The following is a 26,812-nucleotide window of genomic DNA, read 5'->3' on the forward strand; positions in this document are numbered from 1 at the left end:
TAAAAACTTCTTCACAGAAAAGGAAACCATCAACAAAATAAAAAAGCAAACTATGAAGGAGAGAAAATATTTGCAAATCGTATATGTGATAGTATATAAGAAACTCATATAACCAAATACCAAAAAAAACCCCAAAAAAACCTGATTTAAAAATTGGCAGAGGATCTGAATAGACGTTTTTCCAAAGAGGACATACAGGTGGCCATCAGGTACATGAGAAGGTACTCAACATCACTAATCATCAGGGAAATGCAAGTCAAAACCACTATGAGATACCACCTCGCACCTGTTAGAATGGCTATTATCAAATGGACCAAAAATGACTAGTCCTGGTGAGGATGTGGAGGAAATGAAATCCTCGGACACTGATGATGGGAATGTAAATTAATGTAGTCACTGTGGGAAGCAGTTCAAAAAACTGAAAACTACCATTTGATTCAGCAATTGCATTCTGCATTGCCGGGGTCCAGCCTCGGCAGGATCCAGGGGGTACCCTCAGGATGAACAGCGTCGGCGAGAGAGAGAGAAGACACGTGAGACCAGCCTTGATAGGGCCAAATCTGCAAGGGAGAGAGAGAGAGTGTGACCAGACTGGGGGTGCAGAGTCTGGCAGAGTCTGGCAATGCTTTATTTTTTACCATAGCTTTTATACCCTAAGTTAGTACATTTCTAAGGGGAAGATAGTTTAACATTACGTCAGCTTGTCCTTCACAAAACCAGGGTGTTTTCTGCATACTTCTTTGTTTATGAGGGTCTTGTACATTATCTTCTGGCCTTGGGGCCTATTAACATTTCATGCAGGTCAGGTGATTGTAAACCTATTTTCCGTTTTTATGGTGACCTTAACTGAAAGGTAACAGGGTCATAGGGAAATAGTACAGAGTAGAATTATATTCTTGTTAATACAAAAATTAATCTTTCTGCAAAAGCTGTCAGTTGCGTTTATCTAAGAAGTTTACCCCATACAGACTCTGCGGCTTCAGTGAGGCAGCTTCTGCCTAGTACTCCTGGCTGACAATTAACAACCATCCCATTGTTACCACATTAGGGCTAAGTTCTTATTTTTCTAGATCTTTAACTATATTAACAATGGTTTCTATAACACAACCTTAGCACATTAAAGGCAAAAATACAGCAAGCAAAACACAGCAAACAAATCACAACCCAATAACCACCTATAGGATAATTTTCTTATGTTTTCTAATAGGACTCCTTTATGCCTTAAAAGGGCTCTATATCTATTAGGGCTTTTATATAATCAGGTTCTTTATGCTATTTTATGATTAGAATATTATAAGCAATCATGCATATTAGTACCAAGCGCATAAATGCATTTGGCTAACAAACTACCAGCAAAGGAGTTTGAATTAAAACACCCCTTTCACCCTAAATAATCTCATAAAATACCACCACCTGGGAAACTTATTGATTAAAGTTCTAAATTGATTCTTATTTGGGAAGAGATCGGGAAATGCCTTCCTGCTTGTGTCAGAGTTCATTGAGGCAGGCATCAGAAAGACAGATATCATCTTTAAGGTGAGAGCCGGGGGCAGCTTTTCGAAATCCCTGAAAACCTGATCTGCCTTGCCTGCCAGGCTTTCTCCTCGTGACCTTGTCATGGGTAGGATCTCGTGAGCTGGCCTGTTCGAAAACCCCTGAAAACCTGATTCGCCTTGCCTGTCAGGTTTTATCCCCTATGGCCTTTTTAGGGGTAGGGTCTCGCGTGTTGGCTCCCGGCACTGGGTATTTATCTGAATGAAATAGAAATGCTAACTAGAAAAGATAACTCCATCCTCCTGTTCTTTGGAGCATTATTTGCCATAGCCAAGATGTGAAAACAACCTTAGTATTCACTGATGGATGAATAGATAAAGAAAAAAAAAAATATATATATATGTATATATGTGTGTGCAATGGAATATTAACTATGAGAAAAGACAGTTTGCCATTTTTAACACCACAGATGGACCTTGAAGGCATTATGCTAAGCAAAATAAGTCAGAGAAATACAATTACCACATGTGCAATCTAAAAAAAGCCAGAATTATAGAAACAGTGTTGATTGGTGATTGCCAGGGGCTAGGGGCTGGGAAAAATGGGGAGATGTTGGTAAAAGGATACAAATTTCCAGTTACAAAATGAATAAGTTCTGGGGGTCAAATGTACAGCATGATGATTATAGTTAGCAATGCTATTACATACTTGATGTTGGTAGAGGAGTAGATCTTGAATGCTATAACCAGGGTAATTATATGAGGTGAAAGAGGTATTAATTACCCCTATGTAGTAATGATTTCACAATACATAAATTCATCAAATCATCATGTAGTAAAACTTAAACTTACCCAATGTTACGTGTCAATTACATCTCAATAAAGTTGGTAAAAAAAGAGAGAGAGAGAGAAAAGGAGTTATGAATTTATCATGACAGCAAAGAAAAACCATGATAGAATTAATTTTTTAAATTTAATTTTTACATATATTTAAATTTTAAGTTGAGACAGAGTACACACATGGGCTTCCCAAGATGGTCCTGGTGGTAAAGAACCCGGCTGCCACTGCAGGAGACTTAAGAAATGTGGGTTCAATCCCTGGGTTTGGAAAACCCCCTGGTGAAAGGCATGGTGACCCACTTTGATATTCTTGCCTGGAGAATCCCCCACAGACAGAGGAGACTGGTGGGCTACAGTCCATAGGGTCAAAAAGAGTCAGACATAAGTGAAGTGACTTAGCAAACCTGCATACACACAGTAGGATGTGTAAATTGTAAGCCCAATGAGCTCTTAGAAAGTTAATACCCTTGTATAATAGCTTAATGAAAAATTAGAAGAAATCACATAGGAGTGTGAGGATTTTTTTTCAGACAAGTTTTGTGAGTGGCTTCTGATTCCATGGTGTGCCAGTTTGAAAATGGAATCATTCTGATGATTTATGTTTTCCAAATATCACTCTCACTGAACACTGGAGAATAGATTATGGAGGGATGAGACTAAAGAAGATGTGTTTGCAGTTTTTGAATACCCATAAATGAACATCTAAATTCTTAAAATTCAATTATACCTGCAAGACAAATAGAAGCTAGAAAGAGAGAGAATAATTTAAATAGCTTGGGAGGATCCCAAGTGAGAAGAGAGGATGTCTTAGAGTGAGAAGGAACTAGAAGGTTGTATTTCCTACAACTGGTCTTTTCAGAGTCTGAGCATCTCACCAGCTGAATGTGCCTGAGGGTTGACACATACATTTTGACCTAGACGTTCCACTTATATGCTGGATATGAAACCCAATCTCAATTAAAAAAAAAAAAAAAAAGACTCCAATGTAATCTATGCAAGTACTCAGACATGTCCGGCTCTTGGTGACCCCATGGACGGTAGCCCGCCAGGCTCCTCTGTCCATGGGGGTTCTCCAGGCAAGAATACTGGAGTGGGTTGCCATGCCCTTCTGCAGGGGATCCTGCAGACCTAGGGGTCAAAACCAGTCTCCTGCCTTGTGGGCAGATTCTTTATCATCTGAGCTACCAGGGAAGCCCAGATCTATGCAAGAGATGGTGGTAATTTGTATTAGAGTGATAGCAATGGAAGTAGAGAGACCTGGATGGGGGATGTGTTTAAGAATTGACAAAGAAGATATGGTACATACATAAAATGGAATATTACTCAGCTGTTAAAAAAAGAATGAAATAATGCTGTTTGCAACATGGCCTAGAAATTATCATAGTAAGTCATGCAAGTCAGACAAGGAAAGACAAGTATCTTGAGATATGGCTTATATATGGACTCTAAAAACTGATACAAATGAACTAATAAAACAGAAACAGACCCACAGACATAGAAAACAAACTGATGGTTACCAAATGGCAAAGTGGGAGGGAGGGATGAAATAAGTTTTGGATTAGCATATAAACACTACTATGTGTGTCCATGGGGTTGCAGAGTCGAACACAACCGAGCGACTGAACTGACCGGCTGATATGTAAAATAGATAATCACCAAAAACCTGTATAGCAACATTTTCTAATAACCTATTAGGGAAAAAAGCTGGAAAAGAATATATATATTATATATATATATAAACTCAAAGCTAATACAACACTGTAAAGCAACTATCAGTTCAGTCGCTCAGTCATGTCTGACTCTTTGCAACACCATGGACTGCAGCACGCCAGTCTTCCCTGTAAATCACTGACTCCCAGAGCTTGCTCAGACTCATGTCCATCAAGTCAGTGATGCCATCCAACCATCTTATCCTCTGTCATCGCCTTTTCCTCCTGCCTTCAATGTTTTCCAGCATCAGGGTCTTTTCTAATGAGTCAGTTCTTTGCATCAGGTGGCGAAAGTATTGGAGTTTCAGCTTCAGCATCAGTCCTTCCAATGAATATTCAGGATTGATTTCCTTTAGTATTGACTGGTTTGATCTCCTTGCAGTCCAAGGGACTCTCAAGAGTCTTCTCACCACAGTTGGAAAGCATCCATTCTTCGATGCTCAGTTTTCTTTATAGTCCAACTCTCACATCCATACATGACTACTGGAAAAACAATAGACTTGACTAGATGGACCTTTGTTGGCAAAGTAATGTCTCTGCTTTTTAATATGCTGTCTAGGTTGGTCATAGCTTTTCTTCCAAAGAGCAAGCATCTTTTAATTTCATGGCTGCAGTCACCATCTACAGTGATTTTGGAGCCCAAGAAAATAAAGTCTGTCACTCTTTCCATTATATTCCCATCTATTTGCCATGAAGTGATGGGACCAGATGTCATGACCTCTGTTTTTTGAATGTTGAGTTTTAAGTTTTGTTTTGAATGTTGAGTTTTACTCTCCTCTTTCACTTTCATCAAGAGGCTCTTTAATTCTTCTTCTCTTTCTGCCTTAAGGGTGGTGTCATCTGCATATCTGAGGTTATTGATATTTCTCCTGGCAATCTTTATTCCAGCTTGTGCTTCATCCAGCCTGGCATTTCACATAATGTACTCTGCATATAAGTTAAATAAACAGGGTGACAATATACAGCCTTGACGTACTTCTTTTCCTATTGGGAACCAGTCTGTTGTTCCATGTCCAGTTTTAACTGGTGCTTCCTGACCTGCATACAGGTTTCTCAAGAAGGCAGGTCAGGTGGTCTGGTATTCCCATCTCTTTCAGAAATCAACTATACTTCAGTATAAATAAATAATAAATAAATAGTGGAAACAATTGGCACACACACAAAACAAGAGTTTACAGGATCTTAGGACCTGGAGTTCTGATAGTAGAGAAGGTAGTTTGGTGCCTAGCCTGGCATCTCTGCAGATGGTCATGCAGTGTACTAAAATAAGAAACAGGGGAAAAGTAGATTTACTTGAGAGATTAGACTGACTTCAGTTTTAGCCATGGTGAGTTTGAAATACCAGCCAGATGTTCAAATAGATGTTAGATATACTCCCTACTCAGAACCTCAGAGGACTGACCTCAGACATAACTGGTAACTGAGGTTATGGGAATAGTAAGATCCCAGGAAGAGGGACTGCAGGGTGCTGAGACAGAGCTCCAGAAAATTCAGCTTTTATGGCAGAAGTCACAATACGGTCCCCTGAATTTTACTTAGTGTGAAAGTGAAAGTGTTAGTTGCTCTGTTGTGTCTGACTTTTTGTGACCCCATGGACTATAGTTTGCAAAGCTCCCCTGTCCATGGAACTTTCCAGGCAAGAATACTGGAGAGGATAGTCATTCTCTTCGCCAGAGGATCTTCCCAACCTGGGATCGAACCCGAGTCTCTCACATTACAGGCAGATTCCTAGTGCTTAATATAAAAGGAGTAATTATTTCTCAAAAAAGGGAAATTTAACATAAAACTTTGGGTTTCTATTTTCTCCTGAAAAATCTAGATTCTGTTTGCATACCTTCACAGTACCAGTCACTGGAACTGGAGAAACCTGTCTTAGTTTACCAGTCACCATAGTTACCTTGTCTCGACAGGGCTATTTTACTCATTTAGGTTAACTGTAAATGACTCCCTAAAAACACAGGAATCTTAGGCTTTTAATTTTATTTTTTACTGTGTGCACTTGGAGTTTCTGGATCAGGAAATGGTCAAAGAAAGAAGTTATTCTAAAATTAACCTTGTAATCTAAGTTGTCAATGCCCATTGTCGTGCTTATTGATGACAATGAGAAAGATTTTTGACCTTGATCATTGAGATGATTTTAGGGGAGCATAAATGGAGTTTTGCTCAGACACTCAGAACTTGTTTTTGGAATAGAACTTTTGCTTCACTCTGCTCTCTTCTCTGGCTTTATTTTAAACTCTTCTTTCCTGAGTCGATTATACAAGATGAAGAGATTCGGAGGAGGAGCTTTAGCTCCTGTGAATGAAGAGCTGAAAGAGTGGGATTGGGGGAAGACAGAAGGCAGAGACAGGATTTCTCTCTGGGGAGAGAGGAAGTCACCCTGAGATGTTCAATTGAACTTTGTGATTTTTTTTTTCAATGTGTACCCATCCTCTTTTTTTCCTATTCAAATTTTAATAGAATCAATATGACCACTTTTTAAAAATATCAGTTAAAAAAATCAGAATCAAAGCAAAGCGGTGTAAAGTTGATGACAAAATCTGCCAAGGGGAGAAACCAAAGCCTGCTGAGACTGTCCACGTATCAGATTGCTGGAGAGGTAGGACAGTGAAATTTTTTTAAAAGGGGGGAGCTTTGGTGGACTTCCCTGGTGGTCCAGTGGTTAAGACTCTGTAATTCCAATACAGGGTTCGAGGGATCTATCCCTGGTCGGGGAACTAACATCCCACATGAGGTGTGCAAAATTAGTAGAAACAAAATAAAAATAAAAAGAGCTTTGGAGTCAGGCTCGTTTCAGTTAGAACTGAACTACTCACTAGCCTGTGACATGGGGGTATTAACATTTATCTCATGAGGTCATTGTGAGGATTACTTGAGAATGTAAGCACCTCCTTCGTAGGGTCTGTCGAATCCTGCTTTGGCTCAGAGTCTGGGGACTGCAATCCTGATGCATGAAGTTGACCTGTGGCTGGCCAAGATGCAAAGCTGCCTCTGCCCCAGTCTCCACCCAGGAGACCACTGGTTGGCTGCCAGTTAGACTCCCTTTTCTCTGAGCACTACTTGGATGCAAGGCCACTGGTATGGAGGTTAGAAATAAGTTACAGGCTTACTTTTCTGACATTCTCCACCCAAATCAGGAAATAAAATATGACCACAACTTTTTACACAATGATTTTATACTAAACATATCTGTTTAATGCTAAACGTTTTATATATATATATATATATATAAAACGTTTTTATATATATAGAAAGTTTCTTTTAAAATCATATCTTTCACAAGAGCAGTACCAGGCTATTTCTCAATCCCTGCACTTGGAGGAGAAACAGTATTTATTACCTTATGTGGCTGGCAATTGCATGTGCACTTCAATTAGAAAAAAAGTTGTTCTTGTGACCCAGAAATGTCCCCAACAAATACTGTGGAAGTATTCTTGATACAATTACAAAGCTGTTTAATGTTGAATTTAAACTGAAAGTTTAAGAGGAAAGTAGTATTAGAAAATGCCAAGAGATTTTTTTCTAAGTCCATCCATAGTTACCATGTTTCTACACATGGGAAATAAGTACTGTGTTTATTTTCAGAGGTCTTTCTAATGCAAGGCAATGAAGATAAGCATTGTGGGAGGCACATATATTCTTCACCATATTGGTATCTTAGTGATTAAGAGTGTGGGTTTGCCTTTTGAGGTTGTCCCTTTTTTTTTTTTTTTTTGATGCATGATCTCAGGTAAGTGTTTTAAATGAAGTCGGCATTTCACCAAACATATATATAGCTATCTAGTTAAAAATCATATATAAATAAATAAATCAAAGATGAATAAGAGAGTGAATGATAAAGGTAATGCTGTTGTCTCTACTATCCACAGAATGTGTTAACAATATTATGATTTTTTTTTAAATTTTTCTTTCCTTTTTTTTTTGCAACAATACTTAGAAATTTTAACTTGGTTTGCAAAATCAAAAGTTTATTTCTTGGATAGCTTACTTTTTAGATTGTGTGCTGAATTGATTTTTCTATTCATTCTGAGAATTTGGCCACCTGACTGAGACACACTTTCCAGTTTTTCTGGAGACCAGGTATAGACATGGAAGTAATTTTCCACCGAAGGAATGTGAACAGAACTGATTAATGTCCCAGACTTTAGAAAATCCCAGAATTTATGAAAATTTTTCTTCTTGGAAATATATCATATAACATCATAATTAGCTGAGTAGTGAGGGATGACATTTTAGAATGAACCAATCAGAGAAGAAAAGTTAACTACAATGCAAAGCAGATAGGTAGGCTGAGGAAATGAATAATCAGAATGAATATAAGCAAGCAATGTCTTCTAGATAACCAAGGAAGAGTTAAAATTAAAAGCAATTTATTATCTCTTGTAGTTAGCCTAGCAGTTCTTACCTTCAGGGGAGAGATGAGCAAAATACACTAGGTTCAGTATCAGTTCAGTCGCTCAGTTGTGACCAACTATTTGCGACCCCATGGACTGTGGCATGCCAGGCTTCCCTGTCCATCACCAACTCCTGGAGCTTTCTCAAACTCATGTCCATCAAGTTGGTGATGCCATCCAACCATTTCATCCTCCCTTCTCCTCCTGCCTTCAATCTTTCCCAGCATCAGGGTCTTTTCCAATGAGTCAGTTCTTCACATCAGGTGGCCAGGGTATTGGAGCTTCAGCTTCAGCATCAGTCCTTCCAGTGAATAGTCAGGACTGATTTCCTTCAGGATTGACTGGTTTGATCTAGGTTAATTTTCCTTTGGTGGAAAATTACTTCCATGTCTATATCTGGTCTCTGGAAAAGCTGGGAAATGTGTCTCAGTCAGGTGGCCAAATTCCCAGAATGAATGAGAAAATCGGTTTGGCACTAGGTTACAGTTTTGCAGTTAAAAACTGATGTTGAGTCCTTCCATCCAAGACCAGATAAACTTCTGGATGGAAGTTCAAAGATACTGCTTGTTCAGAAAGAATTTATTTTCTCATCTTTGCACCTCATTAAAATTAGGCCTCGAGGGACTTCTCTGGTGGTCCAGTGGTAAAGAATCCACCTTCCAATGCAGGGATTGTGAGTTCAATCCCTGGTCCAGGAACAAAGATCCCAGATACCTTGGGACAATTTAGTGTACCCAACTAGAGAAAGCCCACACACCCCCAGTGAAGACCCCAGAGCAGCCAAAAAAAAAAAAAAAAAAAATTAGGCCTGGATTCAGGAATAGAGCACACAGTTTTCACAAGATCACTTGTGGAAAAATAGAAAAAGACCTTGACTCTTGTTCTTAAAGTTTATTTTGTCTCAAATCACACAAATTTTAATTAGGAATTGTAAGATATCCGAATACTACTATAAGAAGCTTTGCAGACAACCTGGGACATGTGTACCAGCCTGTGAGTATATATGTGAAGTTAAGAACTTTATCATCATTGTAAAAAAAAAAAAAAAGAACTTTATCTTCATTGGGCAGAATTTTAAAAATTCACCTCTACTGAAATATATAATTTAAAATGAAAAAATTTTCTTTCAGTGAGAAGCAGAGCAATTTCTAGAATAACAGGAAGAGAAAGTTATTATCTGTCTTAAGCCTATGTTTCTTTCTCTTTTGATTTTTTTTTTTTTAAGAGATTCAGAAGATTGTTATAGCTAGGCTTTTATTGTTATTTGTGATGGTAATTATTTGCCAAAATGATACTTTTAAAAAACATTCTCATGGAGAATTGACCTCCTTAAACCTGCCTGAGAAGTCAGGAGAAAGGAATTGATCCTCCCCTGGAGAAAATTATTTCTTCTCTGGAATCAACACAGCATACAGGAATTTGACCTGGTGAAAGAAAACTCTATATGAGAAATACTGCTCACCCAGTTTTCTTACTCTGGATAGCAGAAGCTGGAGTTTAATTCAGGTAGCATCCACCTAGTCGAGATATTTAATGTCGATATATTTAATGTGTATCAGCCTCTGGAAGATTGCAAGGATTTTATGAAGACAACAGGATTAGATTGTGACTGAATTCAAGTATAAAATGAACAATGTTTAAACACCTCAGCATAACCTTTGCAGCAGATACAAAGGGAAGTTCCAATATTAACTTCCAGTTTTCTCTTTACAGGGAGCTACCGAAAGCCCAGCATTAGCTAGATTCGGATGAGAGCAAAGTCTCTCATCATTTCTGAGTCTCAGTCTTTTTGAGATGTCCACGTGGGCTTTCCCTAATGTTTCCTAGCAATCGGTCTGTTTCATGACATCCCTATTAGAAATCATTATCTCATGTCAGGATTCTTATTATTAATAATACTTCCAAACTTTTCATTCTGCATCTGAAAATGTTCACAGTTTAAGCCTTGAGTCCTAACAATTTTTTTCGTATAATTATATGTCAAGGGAGCCCATTTCTCTCCTCCACCTTGGCCACCACTGCGATACTGCTGCCGTTAACTATTACCTTTAAACTGCATTCCTGCTGCTGTTATTAATGCTGTTTAGTCACTAAATCGTGTCCGACTCTGCCACCCCATGGACTGTAGCCCGACAGGCTCCTCTGTCCATGGAATTTTCCAGGTGAGAATACTGGAGTGGGCTGCCATTTCCTTCTCCTGGGGATTTTCCCAACCCAGGGATCAAACCCGTGTCTCCAGCATTGCAGGTGGATTCTTTGCCACTGAGTCACCCACCTGGGAAGCCCTTAAACTGCCTTAGCCTTCTTTTTTTTTTTTTTATTGGTGTAATTACAATATCATGTTAGTTTCTGCAGTACAACAAAGTGAATCAGCTGTATGTATGCATATATTCCCTCCATCTTGGACCTTCTTACTCCTCCTACCTAGACTTCTTGCATTTCTCTAGCTCTCCTCCTCGCCACAAATATACAGTCTATTTTCCACTCAGTAGTAAAAGTGGCCATTTAAACATAAAACTATGATCATATTACTATCTTAACCCTGGGGATCTGCGAGCCACACCCCGGACACAGGCCAAGGTGACCCAAGCAGATTCCCAGCCTCTCGGAGGGGGTGGGAAGGATGAGGAATGCTCAGAACACACAGAGGGCAGGGGTGGGGGGCTGGGGGGTGAGACAGTAGACACCACCGCCTCACTCCCCCCGCCAGTTCCCACTCCCTCTGCAGTTTGTCTGGGTGGAGATGAAGACGAACCACTACTGGACGGCGGGACAGGAAAGAGCTGTAAACAGCTTGGGTTTGCTCACCCACATGTGCAGGCTCTTTCTGTCAGAGAGGGACCACTGTCTTGGGGACAGGGGACCAGAGAAAGCCCTTGTGGTGCAGGGTCGATGCGGGCAGGACACAAGGACAGCAGCGCCAGACACGCGCTCTCTCTGGGCCCATCCCCACGCAGGAAACACTGACCGAGGTTCTGGAATGGCATTGGCGCCAGGAAGGACGTGGGGATGCTCCCTCCCCTGGGGCCCCCAGGCAGGCCACCTCTTGGGCCCAAGGCAAAGGGCCTGGGGAGCTGACCTGGGCGCCTCAGTACGCAGGGAGGCCCCCGCACAGCAGGCTCTTCTAGCCTCCTCTCCAAAATCCCATCTGCCTTTGACAAAACCCAAAAATAAATAGTGTGCACTTTTCACGCCACCTGGATTTCCTGGCCCTGTGACCAGAGGTGCGAGCCCTCCTCCTCTACCCCACACCCCGGTGCCCATGCCAAGGGCACGCTCTGCCCGACTGGGGGCTGGCAGCAGCACTGTGAGGGTCTCTGGCCATAAGGCCACCCCCCCCAGCAGCAGGCCCTCCAGGGTCTTGGCTGAGGGGCTGGCTCAGCCCTTTGGTCCACTCTGTTCATCAAAATTAAAATAAGCAAAAAAAAAGGCTCCACTCGGTGACTTGGGTCTGTAGAGGTCTCTGCTTCGTCCCTCTGACTGTCATCCCATCCATCCTGCAAGGAATCGTGCAGGCCAGATCTGGAGGCTGGAGCCAGCCACGCTCACCCGTCACTGCAGCTTCGTCCCCAGCTTGCGTTGTCTGTTCCTGGCTTCTGCCCGGGTTACTGTGTATTCAAACCAGAGGACGTTGGGAATAAGGCTCGTGTCTCGGATTAGGAAGAACTCAGAGATAGGCCAGGCTGCTATCCTAGGGAACAGCGGGGTGAGGACCTCCTGGGTGAAGACGAACCAGGCGATGGCCATCAGGCCTCCAGCGATGCCCCCATAGAGCACTTGGCTCCAGGTGTGGTACAGCAGGTAGACCCTGCTATAGGAGACTAGAAAGGCCACAGTGAGGAGACCCAGTGACAGCACATGCCTCCACAGCAAGTCCAGGAACCTGGCGTTGTTCGTTTGGTGCATTCTTAAATACAGAAAAAGGAAGGAGTAGACGGAGAAGAACCACATAAACTGGGAGTGGCTGGAGGGCATCCCGTACTTGGTGCTCACTGCTGGGTGAGGGCCTCCACAGGGTCGTGGCTCCTGGATGACGTGTTTCTATCTTACTTTAAATGTATCATCTAATTCCATTGCATTTGGATGAATCCATCACCACCAAAACAATCACCCTCCCCTCACAGCTCTCACCCCACCAAACCAAACACCAAAACATTAGTTCATTCAGATTTTGCCTGGGATTCAAGTTATTTTATATTGGTAAGGCAGGCAAAGAAGAGGATGACTGAGGATGAGATAGTTGAATGGCATCACTGACTTGATGGACATGAGTTTGAGCAAGCTCTGGGAGTTGGTGATGGATACGGAAGCCTGGCATGCTGCAGCCCATGGGTGTCACAAAGAGTCGGACACAACTGACTGAACTGAACTGAAGGATGGATATCTTTAGGATATTGTCTTTCCACCCAGAAATATAAATTTCTCTGAAATTGCATCCTTTCATTAATAAATTTCATCAATTATAAAGTTATTTTATTATTACTTATGATTAGTAAATTTATAATTTTCATCATATAAAATTTTACTTTTACTTCACCTTCTCATTTAATTTATTCATGGGTATTTTAAATTCTTTTGTTTATTTATTTATTTTTATTTATTTTAATTGGAGGCTAATTACTTTACAATAGTGTGGTGGTTTTTTGTCATACATTCACATGAACCAGCCATGGGTATCCATGTGTTCCTCATCCTGAACCCCCCTCCCACCTCCCTCCCCATCCTGTCCCTCTGGGTCATCCCAGTGCACCAGCCCCGAGCACCCTGTCTCATGCATCGAACCTGGACTGGCAATCTGTTTCACATATGATAATATTCATGTTTCAATGCTATTCTCTCAAATCATCCCACCCTCGCCTTCTCCCACAGAGTCTAAAAGTCTGTTCTTTACATCTGTGTATCTTTTGCTGTCTCGCATATAGTGTCATCATTACCATCTTTCTAAATTCCATATATATGTGTTAGTATACTGTATTGGTCTTTATCTTTCTGGCTTACTTCACTCTGTATAATGGGCTCCAGTTTCATCCACCTCATTAGAACTGATTCAAATGCATTCTTTTTAATAGCTGAGTAATATTCCATAGTGTATCTGTACCACAGCTTCCTCATCCATTCGTCTGCTGATGGACAACCAGGTTGCTTCCATGTCCTGGCTATTATAAACAGTGCTGCGATGAATATTGGGGTGCACGTGTCTCTTTCAATTCTGGTTTCCTCGGTGTGTGTGCCCAGCAGTGGGATTGCTGGGTCATATGGCACTTTTATTTCCATTTTTTTTAAGGAATCTCCACACTGTTCTCCATAGTGGCTGTACTAGTTTGCATTCCCACCAACAGTGTAAGAGGGTTCCTTTTTCTCCGCACCCTCTCCAGCATGTATTGTTTGTAAACTTTTTGATAGCAGCCATTCTGACCCGTGTGAGATGGTACCTCATTGTGGTTTTGATTTGCATTTCTCTGATAATGAGTGATGTTGGGCATCTTTTCATGTGTTATTTTAAATTCTTTATCTTTAGTGTGATATGTGAAATGAATTTCAACTTTAAATTTCTAGTATAAAGAAATGTAGTTGATGTTTACAGTTCTCTTGTATCTGCCATATTACATTGTGTTATTAGCACTGATAGGTTTTTAATAGTGTTTCTTGAATATTTTTAGGTAGGCAATCATATCAAGGTGGTAATTCTTTCTTAATATTTATAGCACATCTCATTCTTCTTTGATTGTAAGAGCTAGAATATACTAAGCATTGCCAAATAATCATGACAAGTGTCTATCAGTGACTCTTATGAGACTGCTTTAAGTATTAATATTTTAATAGAATGTTTGCTCTTGAACTCTAAAACACAGCCCTTATTGTGTTTATTAACTTTTCCTATTTTTCCTGTTTTTCTTTATCAATTTTATTTCCTTTTTAAATTTGTTAATTTCAAGTATAGTGTTTTATTTAAAATAATTTCTTGGATTTGCTTAATGCTTCCATACTAATATTCACTAATCTGTTGTAACATGGTTATAACAGACATAACTCTGTTATAGTCACTTCCCTATCCTGCACTGCACAAATTGCCTGACATATTGCACACAGTCTGGAAGTATTTGCTGAAAGGGTGGATGATTGGGTGTGTCAATAGCTTCCTAAGGAAGCTACTGCTAATTCCTTATTACCTGAGGTAATAAGGGTACCCACTTGTGATTTTTCTCTTTGATGTTCAACATTCCTCGGCGAAATCGAGTTCTATTGTTTTAAATCACTTTTTGAAGGGAGAGTAATTTCCTCTTTGGGGTCTGAACTGAAAAAAAAGCTTCTCTCCTTGAGCACAACACAGATCATTTCTCCAAACTGTTGCCAGTTTAGAGCCTAACAAGTTCATGTTCCTTTGTGATTCCTCCTAAACCAATTCAAGTCACATTCTAATGCACTGAATGTATTTATGAGTAGCCCAGGGCACCTCCCTTTTCGCCACTGACCTACTTTGTATCTAGGCTGAGAGCATCCACACATTTCTAGAGCTCTGGTGTCCGCCAATGGACTAGGTGCCTTATGTCTCTCAAGTATTTAGTTCTCACAACAACCCTGGGTGGGAAGGACAAATATTTTTTTTTTCCATTTATTTTTATTAGTTGGAGGCTAATTACTTTACATCATTACAGTAGTTTTTGTTATACATTGAAATGAATTAGCCATGGATTTACATGTATTCCCCATCCCAGTCCCCCCTCCCACCTCCCTCTCCACCCAATCCCTCTGGGTCTTCCCAGTGCACCAGGCCCGAGCACTTGTCTCATGTACCCAACCTGGGCTGGTGATCTGTTTCACCCTAGATAATATACATGTTTCAATGCTGTTCTCTTGAAACATCCCACCCTCGCCTTCTCCCAGAGTCCACAAGTCTGTTCTATACATCTGAGTCTCTTTTTCTGTTTTGCATATAGGGTTATCATTACCATCTTTCTAAATTCCATATATATGTGTTAGTATACTGTAATGGTCTTTATCTTTCTGGCTTACTTCGCTCTGTATAATGGGCTCCAGTTTCATCCATCTCATTAGAACTGATTCAAATGAATTCTTTTTAATGGCTGAGTAATATTCCATGGTGTATATGTACCAGAGCTTCCTCATCCATTCGTCTGCTGATGGGCATCTGGGTTGCTTCCATGTCCTGGCTATTATAAACAGTGCTGCGATGAACATTGGGGTGCACATGTCTCTTTCAGATCTGGTTTCCTTGGTGTGTATGCCCAGAAGTGGGATTGCTGGGTCATATGGCAGTTCTATTTCCAGCTTTTTAAGAAATCTCCACACTGTTTTCCATAGTGGCTGTACTAATTTGCATTCCCACCAACAGTGTAAGAGGGTTCCTTTTCTCCACACCCTCTCCAGCATTTATTGCTTGTAGACTTTTGGATAGCAGCCATCCTGACTGGTGTATGATGGTACCTCATTGTGGTTTTGATTTGCATTTCTCTGATAATGAGTGATGTTGAGCATCTTTTCATGTGTTTGTTAGCCATCTGTATGTCTTCCTTGGAGAAATGTCTGTTGAGTTCTTTGGCCCATTTTTGGATTGGGTCATTTATTTTTCTGGAGTTGAGCTGGAGGAGTTGCTTGTATATTTTTGAGATTAATCCTTTGTCTGTTGCTTCATTTGCTATTATTTTCTCCCACTCTGAGGGCTGTCTTTTCACCTTGCTTATAGTTTCCTTTGTTGTGCAAAAGCTTTTAAGTTTCATTAGGTCCCATTTATTTATTTTTGCTTTTGTTTCTAATATTCTGGGAGGTGGGTCATAGAGGATCCTGCTGTGATTTATGTCGGAGAGTGTTTTGCCTATGTTCTCCTCTCGGAGTTTGATAGTTTCTGGTCTTACATTTAGATCTTTAATCCATTTTGAGTTTATTTTTGTGTATGGTGTTAGAAAGTGTTCTAGTTTCATTCTTTTACAGGTGGTTGACCAGTTTTCCCAGCACCACTTGTTAAAGAGGTTATCTTTTATCCATTGTATATCCTTGCCTCCTTTGTCGAAGATAAGGTGACCATAGGTTCATGGATTTATCTCTGGGCTTTCTATTCTGTTCCATTGATCTATATTTCTGTCTTTGTGCCAGTACCATACTGTCTTGATGACTGTGGCTTTGTAGTAGAGTCTGAAGTCAGGCAGATTGATTCCTCCAGTTCCATTCTTCTTTCTCAGGATTACTTTGGCTATTCGAGGTTTTTTGTATTTCCATACAAATTGTGAAATTATTTGTTCTAGTTCTGTGAAAAATACCATTGGTAGTTTGATAGGGATTGCATTGAATCTATAGATTACTTTGGGTAGTATAGCCATTTTGACAATATTGATTCTTCCAATCCATGAACACGGTATATTTCTCCATCTGTTTGTGTCCTCTTTGATTTCTTTCATCAGTGTTTTATAGTTTTCTATGTATAGGTCTTTTGTTTCTTTAGGTAGATATACTCCTAAGTATTTTATTCTTTTTGTTGCAGTGGTGAATGGTATTGTTTCCTTAATTTCTCTTTCTGTTTTCTCATTGTTAGTGTATAGGCATGCAAGAGATTTCTGTGTGTTAATTTTATATCCTGCAACGTTACTGTAGTCATTGATTAGCTCTAGTAATTTTCTGGTAGAGTCTTTAGGGTTTTCTATGTAGAGGATCATGTCATCTGCAAACAGAGAGAGTTTCACGTCTTCTTTTCCTATCTGGATTCCTTTTACTTCTTTTTCTGCCCTGATTGCTGTGGCCAAAACTTCCAAAACTATGTTAAATAGTAGTGGTGAGAGTGGACACCCTTGTCTTGTTCCTGATTTCAGGGGAAATGCTTTCAATTTTTCACCATTGAGGGTGATGCTTGCTGTGGGTTTGTCATATATAGCTTTTATTATGTTGAGGTATGTTCCGGGAAGGACCAATATTTTACCCATTTTACACATGAGAAAAATGGGGCAAAGGTTAATGCATTGGTTCAACATCACACAGCTAACAGGTGTCAGAGCTACAATTTACATCAAGAGGTCTGGCTCTAGAAACTGCTCTGCCTGTTTTTCTTAAGCCCTTGTCAATGCAGCCTGGTAAATATCTCCAAAATTCTTCAGCTTCTCTATCTGCCATCATCATCCTAGTCTAAATGAAAGTGAAAATTGCTCAGTCATGTTCAACTCTCTGTGACCCCATGGACTGTCCATGGAATTCTTCAGGCCAGAATACTGGAGTGGGTAGCCTTTCCCTTCTCCAGGGGATCTTCCCAACCCAGGGATTGAACCCAAGTCTCCTGCATTGCAGGCAGATTCTTTACCGACTGAGCTATCCTAGTCTAAGTTACAGTCATCTCTTGTAATCGTTTCCAGGATTCACTCTTGTCACTTGACAACTAAAATGTTGTGCTGTTTATTTGTTTGGTGTTTTTTATTTGTTTGAAAAGTGCAAATTGGATCAAGTCACACTCAAACTCAGAACTCTCAATTGCCTTCAGGTTCTTAGGCTACATATTCAGATCAGAAGCCTGACTTATAAGTTCTTACAGAATCCACCTCCTGTGTACTTCCACAGCTTCTTTTTTATCAAGTTTTCCCCCCCTTTGAGCCCCCTCCTCACTGACTTTCTTTCAGTTTCTTAAATAGATCATGGTTCTTTCTGCCAGAGTCTTGGTTGTACATACTTTGCTCTCTGCCTAGAATGCTCCTCAAATCTTTCCCCTTCAGATCAAGTGTACCTGTCCCAGAGAGAAGCCCTCTATTGTTCCCTGAAGCAAGGCACACTTTCCTCATAATATGCATTACAGTTTGTAATTACACATTCAATATATCTAACTGTGTAATTATTATTTTTTTTTTTTTTTTGGTCTTGCTTAATCTCACAAGACCTCCAAAAATTGTCTGGTGGTGTAAGGTTTCCTTTCTTGCTTCTACATGAGCTAGTCTGCCTGGCAATGCCGGAGACTAAGCTCAAGTAGAAGCAAGAAGGGCGGCACACATGTATTTGAGTGGAATCTTTTTGTCCACTAGGCTCATGTCTGTGGTTATCCGCTCTATCTGCAGTGCTTGTTACATTGCCTGGTACTCGGTAATTGAAAGGTCCTCAGTCGTGTCAGACTCTTTGTAATCCCATGGACTACAGAGTCCATGGAATTCTCCAGGCCAGAATACTGGAGTGGGTAGCCATTCCCTTCTCCAGGGGATCTTCCCAACCCAGGGATCGAACCCAGGTCTCCCGCATTGCAGGTGGATTCTTTACCAGCTGAGTCACAAGGGAAGTAAGTACTCATTTGAAATTAATGGTTAGATTCATGAATGTACAAATCTGTTTCTCGAGGGAGGCCTAGGCTGATTTCAACATATTTAGGCACTTTCTAGAAGCAAAATCAGGAAAGTTTCAGTTATCAAGTATGAGTGAAATGTTGAAATGGCACAATTTAAAAAATAATAGGGGAAATATAGAAGATGTGGAATGGATTAATGGAACAAGGAAAAGAGGCGGGGAAAGGATAATGCAGAGATGCACCCATCTTTCTAAGCCACTACTGGCATGCAAGGAAATTGGAAGTATTAGTACTTGATAAGAACCAGGAACTCTGCCTTCCCTGGAAAATCCTTCCTTTGGAAATGATGTGTTTCTCACTTGAGTCTGAGGTCTCCATGTGTACTTGCAGTCCATTCTCAAGTTAAGTAATGGAGGAAGAAGAGGAAAGAGATGATTTTTCTTTATAAAAATACATGTAACTCAATGAATATCTTTATGTAGAGTTTAACAGATACATTATTCATAAGCCCAATAAGGCCAGAAGTCCATAATTATTCAGCGTCTAAATAATGCCTATTGTGGTCCATGCATGGGTTGGAAAAAAATTTTCAGACATGAGCAGAATGAGAGGATAATAGAGTTTATTAGAGCAGGAGACGCTATTAGAACAATGGGCTGGTTCAAGGGAGAGCTGACACCTTTCGAGGGCTGGTAGCTAATTTTTATAGCCTCAAGACAAAGAAAATGCCTGCGGGAAGGGTGGCAGTAAGTGATTTGTTAGGGTGCTAAAGTCGGGGAGCTGACCAGTTTAGATCAGGAGGCTCAAGGCAACAGTTTTTATGGGGCTCAGTCAATGACGGAGTTTTTTGTTCTGTGACCTTGGTAAAGGGCCCCATATCTGTGACCTTGGTGTAGGGCTCCACAGTGTCAGCACCCACTGTCGATTTTGTGATGCCCTGTGTTTTGTGGCCACTTTTAGTAGTGGAATCTCTGTGAAATAGCCACCTCCCCTCACCTGCCCCAGCCTCACCATCTAACATGCAGAACCAAGAATCTAATGTTCCAGGGCCATCAGGCTGCATTTCAAAACCCCCAGACCTGAATTTCTCCCTGGGCAGTTACTGTCCCCTTTGCCAGGAATAGTCTAAGCGCTGCTCATTCTGGGCCCCCAGCCAGCACCTCTAAGTGACCTCAAGATATCCCTTAAGGAAGAATATCTAAGGAGACCTTAGGAAAGTGGAGTTTCAGAAAGCCTTGGTCCAGCTGTTTCTTTAATGCCCTGGATGTATCCCTGGCTACTTTGTCATATTGTATTTTATAGCAATTTCCTATTTGCCTCTATTTCTTCTAAGATGGTTAAAGGTGGAATTGTGCTGTTTTCACCTTTAATTCTCAGCCCCTAGCACAACGTCTGGAACATGACAGTCAATAAAAGTCTGAAGATTTTCTTGTTACTGTTCTTTATGTAGTTTGACTTATTTAAAGTATACATTTTTTAGACAATATTTCACATGGCTTACAATGATTCATATAATAGTATGAAGGTAGCACAATTCTGAAGTAGGACTGAAAAAAAAATAAGAATGAGGATAAAGGATATTCAGGACTAAAGTGAAAACTGTTACTATCATAGACAAAATTCCTTGCAGTATAATTTAGCCTTAAATATGTCCACATAAAACAAGACATCATCTCTCATTCCATTCTTGATGCTTACAAAATAAAAAGCAAAACCAATTTCTTAGCAGATTTTCTCTTTAAAACACTTTAGAATATTCAAAGATATGATTACTATTAAAATTTTAAAGATCTGACTAGTGTATGGGTTGAAACATGGAGGAAACCATTTAATAGGCATCTAATTTAAAATGAGTTTGAGCAAGCTCCAGGAGTTGGTGATGGACAGGGAAACCTGACTTGCTGCAGTCTATGGGGTCGAAAATAGCTGGACTTGACTGACTGACTGAACTGAACAGAACTGAATTTAAAACTGAGATGTAAATATATTACTGAGTTTGCAAGGTGTCCAAAATTAACATACAGAAAAAACATACATGTCTTTTATGTATCTGTATGGAATGGGCATAGATACAATATTTATGTATAAAATAGGCCTTTTAACCTAAAAAATCCATCCTATAAATATATACGTGAACTATAACATTCATCCTGCTTGTGTAAAGCTTTTCACACAAATTTTTTAGCACACTTTTTTTCCTCTCCCATCTCCCCTCCCTCACATTATTTTTAGAGCTAGAAACAAACTGTAATAAATCTTTAAATTTTAAATAAGCTCATGATGTTTCCTTGTAAACCCCTTGGCTAATATATGTGTTGTTTTTGTCTACTGTTAAAAATATCCTGTGCATTGTTCTAGAATTATGTAATTGATTAGAAATGACCACGGATGTCTTCAACAAGAATTGAAAGCACCAGCTGCCTGGTATCAGGTGGGCGTCATAATTTTCAGCCAGCTAGCTAGTTCCTCGTGGCTAAGAGGACATGCCCAGCAACCTTGAGTGTTTGGTAATGCAGGCGGCCAAATACCATGCCAGTAGAATAAACAAGAGATAACCTGAAAAGTGAGTTGTCATCACCTTCTGTTTGAATTTTTTTCCCTTGGAAGGAAAACTTCCTGTATATTTAACCCTTCTAAAAACCTCAGGATTTTCTATATTTCTTAGAAAGCTGTTTTCGCCCCAAACCAGATTTATCTCAGAATAATCTCATCACATGGATTTGAAGTAGAAGATCCATGGCTTTGGAAGCATAACATTTGCACACACGTGTAGTGTTGTGTGCCTTAGGCTAAACATAAAAAAGTCATATCAATATACACACACGTTTTATTTCTCTGATCTCTAAATAGTAAAATTTCTTGGTTGTTTCAAATTAAATTAAATCTGTTGTCTAAGGGTGTTAGAATTCATTTTTCCTCCATATCACTCAGCTAAATTTATTGACTTAAGATGGTAAAATTTGTTCCTTATTATCTGAGCGCAGATAAAGTAATACAGAATATTTAAAGAGAAAGGTAGTTCTTTAACCATTAGTGTCTATTAATCTAGAAATAAGAAAAGAAGTGTCTCAATGCTAGACTCTGAAAAACAGTGTCTATTCAAAATCACCCTGTTCCGTGGGCTTGAAAGGAGACACAGAATTTGTCTTATAATACTGCTTATAAGTTGTCTTACAATGAAAATACCTTATGTTCTGTAGAATCTCCAAAATTTCCCAAAGAAAATTGGAGATCTAGAAAAAGCTTTGTGAACTCTGACTTCTATAAACAATAGCAAATAACTCTTACAATCTAATGACCTGAGTGTCATGGGTTGTTTTACTTTATGATCTAGGCAAGAACATTATTTAAAAAAAAAAAATTCACTAGAGCCCTCAGAATATTTGTAAAGAACACTTCATAAAAGATTATATTGTTCTTTGAGTTTATGGTTGCTGGGAAAGAGGTGGGGGAATGGATAGTTAGGGAGCTTGGGATGGACATGTACATGCTTCTTTAATTAAAATGGAGAACTAACAAGGACCTACTGTATAAGCACATGGAGCTCTGCTCATGTTATGTGGCAGCCGGAATGGGAGGAGGGCTTGGGAGAGAATGGATCCATGTATCTGTATGGTTGAGTCCCTTCACTCTTTCCTTGAAACTATCACAACATTTTTTTGTTAATTGACTACACCCTAATACAAAATTAAAAGTTTTACAAAAAGATTATCTTACTCTTGCTATTTTCCCACAGTGTAGGAGGCTGGGGAAAAGATGAAAACATAAGACAAAATTAATTTATAAAAATTTCTGAAGATTTTAATGTCTTTGCTGCTTTTTTTTTTTTACCTTGAAACCAATTTTAACAATTTTTTATTTAAAAAACTTGAATTCACTTTAATCATCAATACATTCATCTGATTCAAAAGCCATAAAAGTATAAAAATTATACCCTAAGATGCCCTTTCATATGCCCAGGTCTTACCACAGCCCCTCTCTCCATCCCCAACCATTACTAGTTCACTGTAAAGATACATAGGATATTTTTTATAACCTTACAACTTTTTAAAAAATTGAAGTATAGTTAATTTACAATGTTGGGACTTCCCTAATGGTTCAGTGGTTAAGAATCCACCTTGCAATGCGGGGGACCCAGGTTCGATCCCTGGTTGGGGAACTAAGAACCCATGTGCTATGGAGAAAGTAAGTCTGGGAGCCACAGCTACTGAGTCTGTGCACCGCAACTACAGTCCATTCACTGCCACGAAGGATCCCACATGCCACAGCTGGGACCAGAGGCAGCCGAATAAATACGTGCTAAAAAATGTTGCATTAGTTCCAAATGTACAGCAAAGTGCCTCAATTATAAGTATTCTTTCCCAGATTATTTTCCATTTTAGGTTATTACAAGATATTGAGTACACAGTTCCCTATGCTATATAGTAGGTCCTTGTTGTTTACCAATTTTATATATATAGTAGTGTGTTTATGTTAATCCCACACTCCTAATTTATCTCTCCTCCCTTACAGTTTCTTAACGTACATATACTCAATGTCAAATATGTCCTCTTGTTCCTTCCATTTTTCTGCAAGCTATTCTTTTTGCCTATCAATCCATCTTCTTGTATTGATACGTAGAGAGGATGCTGATTCATTTACACAGTAGAATAATAGTCCATTGAGTGAAACAATATACTCTAACAGTCTTCCTTTGAAAGATAGTTCAATTGTTTTCCATCTTTTGCTCTTATAGACAATGTTGCCTGATTAAACTAACACATACATTGTGTCCCTCTTGTGCTAACAAGCAAGATTAAGTTTCAAAACTAGAAGTTCTGAATCAAAGTCATTCGCTTTTACAACCTGATTGATGTTGCTCAATTGCCCTTCATAAGTGTTACATTAATTCATGCTCCTTCCAGAAGTATATGAGTTCCACTTCCCCACCCTATCGGCATGTTATTATTATGGAGTGTGAGCAAACATTGGGATTTTTCCTCCTAGGTGAAAAGTGGTATATCACTTTTAACGTGCACTTCTTTAAAAAAAAAACGTTTCGCTGTTCTGGGTCTTTGTTGTGGTGCACCAGCTTTCTCTAGTTAAGGCTCATGAGGGAGCCTTAACTTGTTACAGAGTACTGGCTCTAGAGTGCTCAGTCTCTCACTGCAGTGCTCAGACTTAGTTGCCCTGTGGCACGTGGGATCTTAATTCCCTGACAAGGGCTCAAACTTGCATCCCCTGCATTGGAAGGCTGATTCTTAACCACTGGACCACCAGGGAAGTCCCTAACCTGAACTTCTTAAATGAAGCTGGGAATTTTTTCACATATTTCATAGTAATTTTCTTTATTTTTGTGAACTGTTCATGCATATCTTTGATTCTTTTCCTATGGCATTCAAAAAATCAATTTTTAAGAAATCCACATACAGTAGAGATATTAATCCTTTGCCTGAGATTTTAGTTGATAATTTCCCCCAGCATGTTGTTGTTTTTTGACTTTGTTTGCATTGTATTTCCAAGCAGGTTTTTCTTTTTCTCTGTGGTTGAATTGGACCAATATTTTTTTTAATGACTCTAGATTTGGAGACTTAATTAGGAAGTCCCTCCCAAGCCAAGGTAAGAAAGGAATGTACTATTTTCTTTTAGAACATACTTGTTTTTTTCTTCCTGCATTTAAATCTTTGATTACTTTACAGATTGTCATGTTTTAGGGTGTGGGGCATGTATACAATGTTTTTTCTAGTCATGCTGTTGAGTTATTCATAATCTTTTCCACTTATCTAAATCTTATTATCTAAATCATCTCCATAAAGTATATCTTAGTCCACTGAGATTTACTTTTAAGAACTTTCATGGCACTTCAGGTTTTACCACTGTACTGTGGTTTTATCATAATAATGTACATGTGTAGGTTTTGACAATTTGGGGGACTCGTTTTCTACATTTATGTCCTTATTCACTACAACTTAAATGGAAGAATATGACATTGTGATCACATGGATTTGAGTAAGAACAATGACTCCCTCTGCAAGTGTGACATTTGGACCCAAGTGTAATTTTCTGTGTGCTATATTAAACACACAAATTACCACACTTCTATATATTTTATTTCCCTTAGATGTGGACTTTGTCTTTTGACTTTCACCATGACAACTAGAAGCTATATATGCTAAATAAACACTCAATAAACATTTGTGTCTTGGCTGAGTTAGTGTTGTATGGCTTCTTCTTTTAATTTTTGCCTTAATTTTATTCACATAGACCTGTTTGCTCCAAAACAGTGCAGAATTCCTACTTTCCTTTGATCTTTCAGTTTCCTAAAGTAATCACTAGGGTTTCTATGTGGGAGCTCCAATAAAAATAGAAACCAGGTTGAGTCAGACATTACAGTGGAAAATGTCATAGTTTCCCCTTATAAGATGTGCAATTGACCTAAAAAAAACCATACCAAAACAAAAAACCTTCACTAAGGCAGAATCCAGATATAACTGAAAGCACTTATTACATTGGCTATTGCTGCTTAGTCGCTCAGTCCTATCCGACTCTTTGTGACCCCATGGATTCTAGCACACCAGGCTCCTCTGCCCATGGAATTTTCCAACAAAGAATACAGGAACGGGCTGCCATTTCCTCCTCCAGGAGATCGTCTCGACCCAGGGATCAAACCTGCGTCTCTTACGTCTCCTGCACTGATGATTCTTTACCACTAGTGTCACCTGGGAAGCCCAGGTTAGCTATTGGAGGACAGTAACACTAGGCAATAAAATAGGGTGTTGGAAAGATCACAGATTAGGTGTTGAGATTTGACATCTATTGTTTTTATCATTTATCATCTATTTTCCCCCAATGTTTGGTAAGAACATTTTAAATTTCTTCTCAGACACTTTCCTCTACCACTCAGCTTTCCTGGGCTCTGGCTCCAGAAAAACAAAGTCACTAGTCAGTGTGAGCACAGTATCTTCTAGGCCATGGAGACAGGTCCAGGGATGTGCATTTGACTCAGTGAGAGTAGGATACAATGAGATATTTCCTGAAGCTTCTAGGAAGCATAGGTAGTTTCCAAGTAGATCTCATTAGTAGATTATGTGAGACTGAACTTTTACCACCACAGGAACCTCAAAATCAAACACATATACTAAGGACAGAAAAGTTAGAGGGTTAGAGAAAACCTTGAATATTCTGGTAACATTTTTTTGTTCCTGAATATAATCTTGCTTAATGTCGGTTCCACTTCTACGCTTTTCAGTTGGGTGCACCAATAAATCATCCCTCATTTTTGTTTTGTTTTAGCTAGTTTGAAAGACCACTAGCCAATAGATCAGCTCCGTAAACTAGCTTGGTCACATTTAGGTAAATTAGATTAGCACATGGGTCTCAGTGGCTCTAGAAATGCTTGAGCCAAGGTCATTTCCAATGTTAACATTATATGAGACAAAATTAGCTTTCTTTATCAATGTCGGCCCCAAAGAGTCCATGAGTTTTGCATTTTGGATACTGATCCGTGGAATCAGTTCAGGTCAGTTCAGTCTCTCAGTCATGTCTGACTCTTTGCGACCCCATGGACTGCAGCATGCTAGGCCTCCCTGTCCATCACCAACTCCCGGAGTTTACTCAAACTCATGTCCATTGAGTCAGTGATGCCATCCAACCATCTCATCCTCTGTCGTCCCCTTCTCCTTCTGCCTTCAATCTTTCCCAGCATCAGGGTATTTCTGAGTTTATATATTAACTAGTCAGGGGCTCACTGGTGATCCACTCTATTCCTAAGGAATCTTAGCAATTCCATTTTTTGTTTCCCCAGAGAATAAGAAAACAACCAAAGAGCTCTGACTGCACAAGTGAAGTGAAGTCAGTCTTGATTTTACTGCACCTTGTTTTGCTATTTATCATTCACGACTATCTCCTCCATTAGATAAAAGGTTATTTTCTGGACTTTCCTGGTGGCCCAGGGATTGGGGGTCCACTGCTGATGCAGGGGACATGAGTTTGATCCCTGCTCTGGGAAGATTCCACATGCCTCAGGGCAGCTGGCCCCTGCGCCCCAACTACTGAAGCCCACGAGCCCTAGAGCCCATGCTCCACAAGAGAAGCCACGACAGTGAGAAGCCCATGCACTGCAACTGGAGA

At 39.7% G+C, this 26,812-nt stretch overlaps 1 protein-coding gene across 1 annotated transcript; it reads right to left on the reverse strand.

Annotated features, from left to right (window-relative positions):
- Window positions 1–11,881: 11,881 nt before the first annotated feature.
- LOC110125832 (dolichyldiphosphatase 1-like) lies at window positions 11,882–14,657 on the reverse strand. The gene is made up of 2 exons (XM_070453066.1): window positions 14,607–14,657; window positions 11,882–12,477 (listed from the first exon to the last, which is right to left on the reverse strand). Exons 1-2 carry the CDS (start codon window positions 14,655–14,657, stop codon window positions 11,989–11,991), a joined length of 540 nt encoding a protein of 179 aa, XP_070309167.1. The 3' UTR covers window positions 11,882–11,988.
- Between the last annotated feature and the right edge of the window lie 12,155 nt (window positions 14,658–26,812).

The sequence above is a fragment of the Odocoileus virginianus genome, chromosome 23 (genome assembly GCF_023699985.2).
Source record: "Odocoileus virginianus isolate 20LAN1187 ecotype Illinois chromosome 23, Ovbor_1.2, whole genome shotgun sequence".
Taxonomy (NCBI): domain Eukaryota; kingdom Metazoa; phylum Chordata; class Mammalia; order Artiodactyla; family Cervidae; genus Odocoileus; species Odocoileus virginianus.